General features: G+C 36.1%; 1 protein-coding gene across 1 annotated transcript; it reads left to right on the plus strand.

Moving 5' to 3' along the window:
• Positions 1-904: 904 nt before the first annotated feature.
• On the plus strand, positions 905-10,937 carry cusr (Copper-only SOD repeat protein). The gene is made up of 10 exons (XM_051911230.1): positions 905-1,153; positions 2,163-4,230; positions 4,808-4,907; positions 6,790-6,867; positions 6,970-7,068; positions 7,168-7,300; positions 7,391-7,505; positions 7,982-8,106; positions 10,006-10,089; positions 10,176-10,937. Exons 1-10 carry the CDS (start codon positions 1,114-1,116, stop codon positions 10,265-10,267), a joined length of 2,934 nt encoding a protein of 977 aa, XP_051767190.1. The 5' UTR covers positions 905-1,113; the 3' UTR covers positions 10,268-10,937.
• The last annotated feature ends 2,187 nt before the right edge of the window (positions 10,938-13,124 follow it).

A 13,124-nucleotide genomic window follows, 5' to 3' on the forward strand; every position in this document is an offset into this window, starting at 1 on the left:
TCCTGAAATTAAATGTGCAGTATATGTGTACCTTATCATTATTGCATAAACTTGTATAATTTGCTGAAGTATAGCACAAACCATAATGTCACCATTCTAAAAAAAAAAAAAAACTGTAGTGTCTGTATGTTTTTGTATGCTTATTTATGTATATATCTTTTTCTGACATTATTATTAAAATAACAGATAAGCCCAAAAATGAATCTGCCATCTGTTTAACTATGAAAAGAACGGATATCTGATGGAAGAACAGCTGCTCTCATTTTAATAATGAAGTGAAAGTGAAGATTCAATCATTAGGGAACAACAGATTAGTAGCAGCTTCTTTATTTGTGGACTGCTTGTTTAGTCACTATATTTCTTGTATACACCAGCTATAATTAGCCATAATAATGTGCATCTTTCCAAAGCAAAGCAGTTATGTCTGTTTTTGTGTCTGTCTACGTCACATCTCCTCAATGAGGCCTCAACAGTCATTAACTAAAATAGCACCAGTTGAAGAACCTCAAGAGCATCTTGGAGCAGCTCAGGCCAAAGATAAATCCCAGTGCTCCTATATTTAGCTGGAAAAATTTGTGTAATGGCCACATTGAGGAGAAATTAAACAGCAAGAAACAGGAAAGTATAAAAAATATGAAAGATAGTAGGTTGTAATTGCTAAAATTGCTCCTTAATCTAAGCCTACCACCAAAATGTTGAGCGTATTTATTTTCCGGTAGTGTGTTCATCACGTCCATAAACCTTTATTCTGGGAAAATCTTGCTAAACCATATTTCCATGGTTGTAAATGATGCTTTGTGCATGTTATATCAGCTGTTATGTGTCTATGCCAAGAAAAGTGTGACCACAGGATGTTGAGAAGCCACTCCCTCTGCTGCCCTCGCTTGAGACTATAGAAGAGACAAGCCACAGATTCATTCAAACCAGCTACACACTGAGACATTGAGGAATTCACACTTACACACACATGCACACATCAGTGTAGACTACTCCAGTACACAGTAGGTTATAGACACAAACACACAGGGGCTTCCCTTGTGAAACCACTCTCACACAACTGTCTATATTTCTACCTCTTACTTGCAAACTCACACATAAACAACAGCTGGTAACATGTTGCTGCCAAGAGCTTTGATCCTGTTCATCTTGTGGGGTAAGTGCCAACTTTTTTTCCTCCCAAAATATAGGGATTTGCATCCCAGCAAAGCATGCTCAAAGTGTGTGGTCTCTCAAGTTTCTGGAAAACTGTTGCAGAGTCAATGGAAAAGTTTAAGAATTTGCATCATGTTGTCACTGTAAGATATTATACATTCTTAGTTAGCGTATTAGCATGTGACAGTCTGTAATTGCTTAACAATTGTTAAATTATTCAGTGACCTTGTGATATCTGGTGATATCTAGTGTTTGTATGTGATACCTAGTGTTTCATAAGGTATAACGTGATGCTAAATGCATAATAGGCACTATAAACCTAAAACTTCAAGCTTGATTTATGTGAGAAAATGTACACGCTAAGTTTTTACTGCACTTAAAAATATTTCTAATTTCTAAGCCCTATTTTTTTAAGTTAGCGTAGTTAAACTGTATCCTGAGTTACAGTGTATGAGTTAAAATTGTAATTTAACCTTTGCACCTATTACACAAGGGAATGTGGTGAAAAAGTAAAACAATGCTTTCATGTCTTTGACATTTTTTTATGAATGGGAGTTTTACATAGCTGAAAACTTACAGGCTTTTTGTATTGATCACTGTTGTTCAGTATGACTCAGCTCAACTGTGACATTATTTATTTATGTACTAAACCGCACAATTCCCTGAATTCAACGGGACACTCCCGAAATTCTTCTTAGAGAATCTCTTAGAAATATTATGTTTGACACACTGTGACACCTGAATCCACCTGTCACCTGAGCACATCTAAAGCTAATACTAATGTCCTTTAATCAGCGCTATTGGTGTCTAACAAACGTATAACGGATGAGGTGTTGACATGAGTAATACGTCTAATCTTACACAGGAATCTGATCTGTTGATATATCTGCATGTAATCTGCTAAAATTAAATGCTTGAAATCATAAATAGTTTGTAGACTTCCTGAAAAGAATGAGTATGTTTTATTTGAATTCCTATGATATTTTGTTTATTCCATTGACTCTTTTTAGGTTGTTCCTCTTGTGTGAAGTATCGGGCTGACTTCAACATGATGGATATCACTGGTTGGATCAAATTTGACTCCACGGAGCTGATGTCCACTGTTAATCTCACAGGAACCGGCACATGCCCATCATTCAATATCTCCCTCACTACATTCCCTGTTATGTACGGCCATTTTGCTTCACCCTGTCAAAAGTCACATATAGGAGACAGTGTTTTCACCTTTTCTGTAGCTCAGCCCCAGGCTGTGGTGAATGTGTCCACTCTGTTTGAACAGCACCTTAGTCTGGATGCCCTCTCAGTGCTGGTTGAGACATGTGGTGGCATAAGGATTTGTGCTGGACTCATGTTGGAGTCCCAGGTCAGAACTTGGCAGGCACGATTTTTCAGTCCCGTGGCTGGGAACATCTACATCCGACAAGTGACAGGAGAAGCAGGGGCAAGGGTTCTCTCAGATCTGAGAAATGTCAATCAGACCAGGACTTTTACAAATGTCACAATTTTTGTGTCACAAAGCTCTGAGACCAACTGCACTATGCTTCTTGGTAGTCTGGATCCCAAGAGTCTTACAAAGCTGGGCCTTCTGAATGTGGGATCAACCCTAGAACCTGTGAAGTCTCGGTTGGAAATTTCCGCTCTCAGTTCTAGTGTCCGCTTCGCTGTTCTCAGCTTTACCTCAAGCTATGCATGTGCAGAGATCCGAAGCGTTGCAATGAAGGTTGTTAGCGCTGTCCTGAACATGCAAGGGATTAAAGGCTACTTCACCTTTCAACAACCATCTCCGTTTGATCTCACCACCATAACTGTTAACCTGACAAACCTGAACAGAAGAGTTGGGCCGTACCACGTTCATCAGTTTCCTCTACCCCAGATGAGATCTCCCTCGGATAGCAGCTGTAGTAACAACAATGTTGGGGGTCACTGGAACCCCTTCAATGTGAATGTTCAGGCACCAGCGTATCCGCCACCAAGAGGGTCCACTCATGATCGCTTCGAGGTCGGAGATCTGAGTGCCAGGCATGGTTCTCTGGAGAATACAAATAACTTTCAGGCCACTTTCACAGACTGGAACCTACCTCTGTTTGGGCGGAATAGCATTGTGGGTCGATCTGTCGTGACACACTTGCCCAATACGACCAGATTTGCCTGTGCAAGTATAAGCTACCCTGGCGAAGTGACTGTCGCCAAGGCGGACTTTCGTGGTCCGGTTGTGGGGAAGGTCCTGTTCACCCAGGTCAGTAGTGACCCATATTCTGATGTCTCCGTGTTCATGGACCTATCTTACGGACAACTCTCTGCACCTTCTACACTGAATCACAACTGGCACGTCCACAACTATCCCATCAGCACAGAGACTGACAGTGACAAGACATCTTGTCTGTCCACTGGAGGACACTGGAACCCATTCTATGTAGACACCACAGTGAGTGCATACAGTGTTAACTGTGGTCCCGACAGCCCTTTTGCCTGTGAAGTTGGGGATATCTCTGGCAAGCACAGGACTCTGGACCTACAGTCTGAGACGGGGACTGTGGCTACCAAGAACTTTTTTACTGACACAACCTCTTGGGTGTCTGGAATTATTGGTCGTTCTTTGGTGGTACATGGTCCAAACCAAACAGCTCCACGGATCGCTTGCGCAAACCTCACCATGTTCCGCTTTCCCTCTGCTCACTCAAGTTCCTGGCACGGGCCTGAATCTTCTGAAGGTCAAGTCCGATTTTCCCAAGTCTCTCCTCAAGGGCCAACAATCCTAAATATCTCCTTCACTGGGCTTAACGCCAGAGCCAGTGGCTACCACGTCCATATTCTTCCAATCAAGAGCGCACAGGAACCCTGCTCCGACAATAACATCATGGGGCACTTCAACCCGTTTTCTGTGAACGCATCTTTATCTCCAGCTCCAGGGATTGGCACGGTTGACCAGTATGAGATTGGAGACATCAGTGGGAAGTTTGGAAACCTGATGGGTCAGAACAACTTTCAAACCCAGTACATGGATGGTAATATGCCACTTTCAGGACCAAACAGCATCATTGGCCGGTCTCTGGTCATACATTACACCAACGGCACAAGGTTAGTATCTTTACAAATCATGCATCCTCAAACAGTCACCTGGCTGTTTGCCCTTCACAACAATTTGACCTTTGAAATAAATATGAGGTATTAGTTTGCATCTCCTTAAACTATTAGAAGCAGAACCATAAATAGGTGAGAACAACTGCAGGTGCAGGTCATGATACAACTGATTCCCAATTCTGCATTTTGTCTCAGTTCCTCATGACGTTTTTCATATCAAAGCAATCTTCTGCATTTGTGCCAGTGAGGAAGCAGTGAGACTGACAGCAAGATACTTTTTCCCAACAGGCATAATTGAGTATTCCGGAAAAAGACCGAAGTTTCTGTAAAGCTATTTAGAATAATTATGGAGTCAGACATCTGAAATACCTAAAAACCATCCTGTCATGAAAAACATGTGTGGGAGGATTCACACAGCTCATTCCTCTACACACATTGTTTATATAAACATTACACATAATGTTTATACAAGTAATACACCAGGTTTCTTTGACTTACCTAGGAATGCGGGAGGAAAATTGTGAAATTTACTTGAAAATAGATAACTTAAAATGGTTTCTTTTCCTATTTACAGAATGAGGTGCGCAGATATCTCAGCAGAGGACAACCCAGATGGAAACTGGGTGACCGCTGAGGCCATGTTCAGTGGTGCTGTAACTGGGACAGTGATGATGGTAAGAAAAAAAGCTAATTTAATAGGTATCTTTAAGAATACATCATATAAGTAGATTTTTATATGTGGTGCTTCCCTGTTCAAAACTCATTGTCATGAGGGTAGGGTCGATTGGGTGGTTGCCAGGATATAAGGTGTTGTTACAAGGCTTGAATTGTCTATTTTGTATGGCTCCTACTGTTTCCATGGTAACTAAATTAGAGGGAACTGTAAAACATATGTATCTTCCTCATCTCTACTCTCTCCCACCGTAAAGTGGCTTAAAATCTACCGTCACTTTAAATCTGCCACAAAAAGATGACGCTGTTAATAAAGCTGGATGGAGGAGGAAGGGGTGGTGAGGGGTAACTGGGTGAGGCTGTGGTTGTGGAGGGGTACAGCTCTTGTCCTGCTGGGACGGTATGAAGCTCATCTCTACCGCAGGCAGATGGATCTGTCACATGCCGCATAGCAGACCTGCAGCTGTCCTGTGGTCTTGGTGTTGTTAGCGGAAGAATGATTCACATGATTTACAACAAAAAATGACAACGACTGATCATTTTATATTTATAACACATTTTGTCAAGAGCATCTGGTGCATTTAAACATTTGCCTTTAAGCATCTGCATTTCAAAGTGGTCAAACAAGGCAACAATTTGAATTTACTTAACCCTTTAATGGTCAGTAATATAAAAAATACCCCAGGACATTTAGTCTTGTTTTCCAGCACATTAGGATGCAAATAATAATTAAATGTTTTTTTTTTTTTTTTCCATAAAAATATTGCTTATATGGTAATCATTACATATGTTATTATAAATAATTTTTACAAATATAAATGGGTCATTGACGAATAAGGTTTTTAAAAGTGTAAAAAAACATAATGGAGATATAATTAATTTTGAAGTTTTATTAAGTGTTAACAATGAGATTATGTGGTTTTTTATAATCAATTAACACTGCTTTTGTCATTTTTTACAAGATGGACAAAATTTGTCACCAAAAAACTCATTCGGTTTAACCAAAATTTCAGTTTTACCGAATTACACTTTTGGTTATACCGAATGACAATATTTTCAAACAATGCTAACAGGCTGATATCTAGCTAGCTAGCAACAGGACAATCAAACATTTTATATTTAAATCAAGTTTTTAAAATATTACAGCATTTTCCATGTTTTATAGCGGTTGTACCGAATGACCTGATGTTTCGCGACATGCGTATGAGCAAGTGAAAACATGAATTTTTCAAATAGTTAAGAGAGAGCCAGTTACTTTGCTTCACGACCATGTGGTCCTTTGCAGGTGTCTGAATGATGTCACATCCTGTCACATGATATTGACCACATGACTTGATCCAAAATGGTCCCTTTATATTGGTTACTCCAAATGACATCAATGATATTCATTTTTCCAGACATTCTTTCTCATAACAAAGCAACGACTTCTACACACAATTTTAATACCATTTTGCACTATGTTGATATATGATGTTATAAAATCATGCCAGAATAAAGAATATATACATTTATTACATTTTAAGATATTTTAATAACAAATGAAATGGCTGTATTGGCCTTTGGACGGTTAAACCGAATGACCTTTTGACACTTCAAAATCTTTAAAATACCTTTATATGTAACAAAATATAATTAAAACCTTTTCGATTAAATAAAAGAGATCTAGTTGTACTACCTTAACTACTTTGGATATCATATCTTTGTTTTGTTTTTTATTATTAAGGCCTTTGGACAAAAAAATGACCTGTCACATCATTGACCCATATATTTACATTTATAAAAAATATATAAATATTTATGAATATTTTTCAGTAAGATTTTTTTTTAAATAAGATAAAACATTTAGTAATTTACTGCTAAGTGATCGACTGTACATGTTTTTAGTCCCAGCAGACCTTTCCAGATGGCAGCTATGGTGACGTTATGTTAGAGGTGGATTTGCAGGCATCACAAAAATTAAATGTAAGTTAGTTGAGTTAAGCTAAGTTTTTAAGTTAAGTTTTTCATTAGTCATGTTAGCCATTAATTAAATTGAATTTGAGGAATTTTCTTACTGCTTTCTAGTTTGCAGAGGCTTCCTGGTACATTGCAGATGAGCCGGTGGGGTCAGACAGTGCGTGTCCTGGGGAAGATGAAATGTATAATCCATTCAACATGACAAATGTGAGAGAAGATGAAGGCCTATTTTCTCATCAAATGCTAAATTTAAATTTTTGAATATATTATGCAAAAGTAATTAAGACAGAAATAATTGTCTCTCAGATGAACAGCTGTTCTCAGGTGAGGGCTCTCTCCTGTTGGGTTGGTGATCTGACGGGCAGACATGGATCCATAAGTCTCACCAAGAGACAACTGTACAATGACATTGTGTTGCAGCTGTCCGGAGACTTCACAGGTAGCAAATATGAATAACTTTCACACTTGTGTTGGAATAGAATTCTGCATAACGAACAACATAGAAATTGTCTCAATGTTTTACCCCCAGTTGTCCAGAGGTCATTAGTTCTCAGACTCAATACCACCACAACTGCATGTGCAGATATTCACCCAGAATCCCCTTCTGCCACGCAGATCTTCCCCAACAGGGCCTCTTTCAGCAGGTGCGTTCAAAAATCCAGAAATGTCCTTCATACACTTAACTTGCAATTTAACTGGTTTTTATATTCGAAATATTAACTGTATCAACCTGACTACTAAAAATGTAGTTTTCATGAATTAGTAGAAGTAGATCCTTTAGGTTTCACTGCATGAAATAACAAAACTTTTACTAAAATAATAATTCTGTTCATTTCTGTGTGTAAAAATATAAACCACAAAACCACGTCAACAATCAATAAATGTCATGGATGGGAAATGATTATTATAATTAAAAAACATTCATATATAGATGAAAACAATGACTTCTGGCTTTCTTGTAACTAACACATGATATGTCACCTTATATGTTGTAATGATAATGACATTTGATTCATTACATCACAAAAGAATAATCACAAGTCATATTACATTAAATATTAAATGCATTTTTGCAAAAGCAATGCATGTTTTATTTTGGCACATTGACTGTTGTGTGCAGGTATGATTTCCGTAAGAGAGTGGCAGATGCGCTAAACCTCTCCATATCCAGAGTTTCCATCTTACCTGGTTCTCCTTCACAAAGGTCTGATGGGAAATGCCAGCAGGTCAATTATCTGGTGTCAGGTATGCAAAAGAATATGAAGTTTTTACTTCTGCAACTTTTTTTGCTTTTCAAAGAACTGTTTTCAGCTTCACATGACATCTTAAAAATGTGGCGCTCATAGTGTAAGATACTGAAAAAACACAGTGAGATGCCCATCTGACGCATGTATACATAGACTAACAATTAAAAATAGCTCAGTGTTTAATGATATGGAAATAATACTATCAATATATATTGTTATACAATAAACAGTATATATACAATTTCATAAATAATATGTATTATACATATAATCTTTAATATGCATACATATACATCTGAGTGTATATACATATACTTCTAAATTGAGATAATTATCATATTACAAAATTACAGCAATTATAATTTGACAACCCTAAAATGTATAAATAATATTCATAATAAATATTATAATTTGTATGATCACACATTCATATTATGTATGAATATAATTTTGTAAAAAAAAAAAATTAATGAATAAAGGCGCTTTCTGCTTATTTCATTTCAAATGTTTAAACATTAAAAATAATAATAATATTCATATATTCAAGCACAAGAGCTGGCAGAAAAGAGCCACACTTGTATTAAATCTTTTTGAGGGGCCTGGTATGTCTCTTCATATATTTTTGAAGTTGTTTGATTATTGCATTCTTCTGCTGAACTCACTTAGTATGCTTTGTCTGACAAAACAATGAACAATCCAGTCCATTCAAAAGACACAAAAAAAGGAAACGGTAATCTGATGCACAGGTGGAGCATATACATGAAACAGGAGAGCGGTATATGACAGAGGTCTATACCTCAGGACAGCAAGGACAACAGAAGAAACCATAGAAGTCTTTTTTTATTTTTACTTTTAAATAGAATGTTTTATATAGAATGTTTATGAATGTTTTATATTTTAAATTATTATTTATTTATTTATTTTTTAAGAAAATGCAATGGATCCATGCCGTAATTGGGTGGTGGGGGGTTGCTATGTGGTTGCATACTGAAAATACCTAAATAATTTTGTAGTTCTCTATAGGGCATAGTTGAAAAGATCATTATCATATTGAAAGCTGGCCAGTCAAAAAATTAAGACACTACAGGCAAAAACATTGTTTTTTCAAGCACTGATCAGTTTTGATCGGCTATTTGGCTTTTCATAACATGTTATTTTAAACTAGTGGAAAGAAAATATCCAAATTACATCTTAAGTGTTTATTTTATTGCACTTTATCTGTTTACATCAATAGACTTCAGTTGCAATATATGTATTTTTAAAGACCCTTTTTTCAAAAAGTTTTTTTTTTCTTTCTCATCGACAGTAGCACATACACTAAACTTTACAGTTTCTATATTCTGAAGGTTTTTACTGAGGGGTTTGTTCATATATCATTTGCCTGATTTTATACAACATTTTATTCCTAGAAACATTATTGTATATATTTTTTTCTGGCTTTTGACAGTATTTTCTGATTTATGAAGTGATATAAATAGATATGAAAAATCCTTCTGTAAAAACCTTTGAGTCTAATTTGTCAACAAAATAAAACAAACATTTTGAACCTAGCTTTATCCAATGTTCAGATTTGTGTTCTGGGAATTTATGCAAATGAGTGCATATTTAATTAGTGCCTCATTTGCATATTTAAACATACTTTGTTTAGAAAACTGGTAATACAATTTGTTTTAATGCCATTCTTAATGAAAGCAATCAACTGGCGAAGTATGATGTATCTATTAGTTAATTTTTTTTTTTTACTCTATTCACTTGGAGTATCTTGCCTTAAAAATGGGAAAAATTCTATTTAAATCATAAAAATGAACAAACTTTAATAGGTTAAAACTGTGAACATTTTTAAAATTAGAAATGACCAAAAGTTAAATGGATAGAAATTAAAATGTTGTTGTAACAGGTGAAGTGAGCCAAGAGAAGCTGAACTCAGTTAAGACCAGTGACAAGATGGGTGTGTTCAAAGAATCAAAGACGTGCACACCAAGTAAGCCTGAACTCTGTGTTTATCAATATTTACATCATGTAAATGTGTTTTACATTTTTTTAACCTGGAATATCTTCCTTTTTCAGGTGGAAACGCAGGACTGATGCTGGTCCCCTGCAGGATGTTACTGTCCGTCATGACGGCTGCCGTCTGTCTGCTCGGGTTACTGAGGCACTAGACCGACCCTACAATGAGATCACAGCACTGCTTTCGCTTCAATACTTTAATAAACCAGGACAGGTTCGCCCCAATGTTAAAAGCCATTAAATTGTGGTTAGACCCCATATTGAATTTAACACGGATGAAAACAAGGCTGTAAGACAAAAAAATCTACTAGAAATAATGAATTAAGAATAATACAGAATAAACCAAATATAATATTTTATTTGTCAAGTAAAAATGTATCATGCCAATTACATTACAGTTAGATAATTAGAAGCCAATTCAGAAATAATAAATGCATAACGTCAATTACCCAAAGAAATGCATATATATACAGTGATGTGTGTGTGTGTGTGTGTTGGGGGGAGGGCTATTGCATCCTGTAGATGTGTGAGGGCAAGGCGTTGTCCTATGCTATTTCTTTGAGATCTTCTCTCCAGATGAGTTTTATTGCTTTATTGCAGGGTGCTTGATCTCAGTTTTTGTCCTAGCAGGAAAATCAAGTCTTACAATGGAGTTTTTCTCTACTGAAAGTTTTTTTTTTCTTTTCGGAAAGACTGAACAGTCACTAGGCTATGTTGTTAAACAGTACAATCCACATACTTCTATCTATCACAGCCTAGTTTTCATTCTTGTCAGTTAATTAAATATGGCGCTACCCCAAATAAAGTCTGTAAAGAACATTTCTCATTTCGTCATGTGCATTATATACACCCATATCCATTTAAGAAAATGACATGATCATGTTTCACAAACGTATGGTACTTGCTGCTCTGCTCTTAATGGTTTTTCAAAGTAAATTCCATTGTAAATTTGTTGTAAATTCATAATATTTAATATTATTATTATTAATATTGTATTATACTCCTTTATCCTCATGTTACTCTCGTTTCTATTATGTGTATATTTTGTATGATGCAATCAGTTTGAAAACAACACAGCCCTTGTTTTCATGCAACACGACTATAATTTGTTATTTGAGCCTGCATTACTAACATTGTTTGTTTAGTTTAGTTTAGTTTAGTGTGTGTGTGTGTGTGTGTGTTTTGCGAATGTCTGGCAGGTGACTTGCTAAGAATAATTACACATATATACCATTCAAAATTTTGGGGGAGGTACGTTTTTTGGTAACACTTTACAATATGGGTGCACTAATATTCATTAATTCATGCTTAAAGGGTTAGTTCACCCAAAAATGAAAATTCTGTCATGAATTACTCACCTTAATGTCATTCTAAACCCATAAGACCGTTGTTCACCTTCGTAACACAAATTAAGATATTTTTGATGAATCCGAGAGGTTTCTGATCCCCCATAGAAAGTAACGTTATTACCACATTCAAGGCCCAGAAAGGTAGTAAACACATCGTTAAAATAGTCAACATGACTACAGTGGTTCAACCTTAAAGGGATAGTTCACCCAAAAATGAAAATTCTGTCATCATTTACTCACCCTCAAGTTATTCCAAACCTGTATGAATTTATTTCTTCTGCTGAACACAAAAGAAGATATCTGGAAGAATGTCAGTAACCAAACAGATCTCGCCGCCCATTACCATAGTATTTATTTTTCCTACTATGGTAGTAAATGGGGGGCGAGATCTGTTTGGTTACTGACATTCTTCCAAATATCTTCTTTTGTTTTCAGCAGAACAAAGAAATTCATACAGGTTTGGAACTGCTTGAAGGTGAGTAAATGATGACAGAATTTTCATTTTTGGGTGAACTATCCCTTTAATAACGACTTTATTCAACAATATCTTCTCTTCTGTGTCATTCTCCTATGCTTTTTACGTTGCAGCACTTCCAGGTTCTACGTCAGGACGGCGGCTCAGTATTGGCCGACGCTGTTCATGTGAGCAGCACAACGCATTTGTGTGATGCTGACACAGAACCTGGAAGCTCTGCACTGTGTCTACAGTGTAAACAGCATAGGAGAATGACAGGAAAGAGAAGAAATACATAAGTCATTTATAAAATGTGAAAAATTTGGTTTGTATTGAGCCCACTTCTTCTTATTTTTCTAATAAAATAAACAAATGTACAGTATGTTGTTCTTAACATTTCAAATTTTCATTCTCTGAATAAAAAAGCACATCAAATACACACATTTCCATCACACACTCCAGTTTTCTATTAATATAGAATTCTAAATCTTCCCAAAATAATCATGCATAAATACAGTGGAAAAAAACAGATGCAAAATAGTTTCTTTTTCCTGTCCACAGAATTCACAGGTATAGGAAATACTGAGCTTAAATCTTTCCAAAGCTTGCTTAGCAATCCTATGAAGCATTTTGTAAGACACTTCCTTCATTTTGTTATTGTATACATAACTTATTTGGCAGTTTCCATGCTTTAACCCAAGAGATATTTCCAAATAAAGAAGACCAAAACAGTCTTGCGGCAGGAAAGGACACAGAACAAAAAGCATTCCTTGTAACCTGTTTTAGAACATCAACATTATCAAAGAAAGTATTCTCACAAGTATCCATGTTGATTTCCACTGAACTAGAGTTCTTTAAAAGTAACGTCACACTCTTTGGAATCGCGTCAAGAACAATAGTTGAAGAAATTCAGTATGACAACAAATACCATGTAAATTAACTAAATGTCTTACTAAAATAATGCCTTCCTTGAACCAAGTATGATGGTTTGTTTTTTAAATTATTCCATATGAAATAATTGTACTTATACCAATTTCCATGCTATAAGGCTTGTCTGTGAAAACTGGATTTAACAGGAATTTTGTCGACAGAAAAATTACATTTCAACAAAAAGTCTATGCCTCCAAGAGTATTAAATATATAATTAGGTAATACATTCCAAGGACTTTCTCTATTCTTCATAAACCATATCAACCATTTAATTTT

Source organism: Ctenopharyngodon idella, chromosome 10, assembly GCF_019924925.1.
Source record: "Ctenopharyngodon idella isolate HZGC_01 chromosome 10, HZGC01, whole genome shotgun sequence".
In the NCBI taxonomy this organism is placed as follows: domain Eukaryota; kingdom Metazoa; phylum Chordata; class Actinopteri; order Cypriniformes; family Xenocyprididae; genus Ctenopharyngodon; species Ctenopharyngodon idella.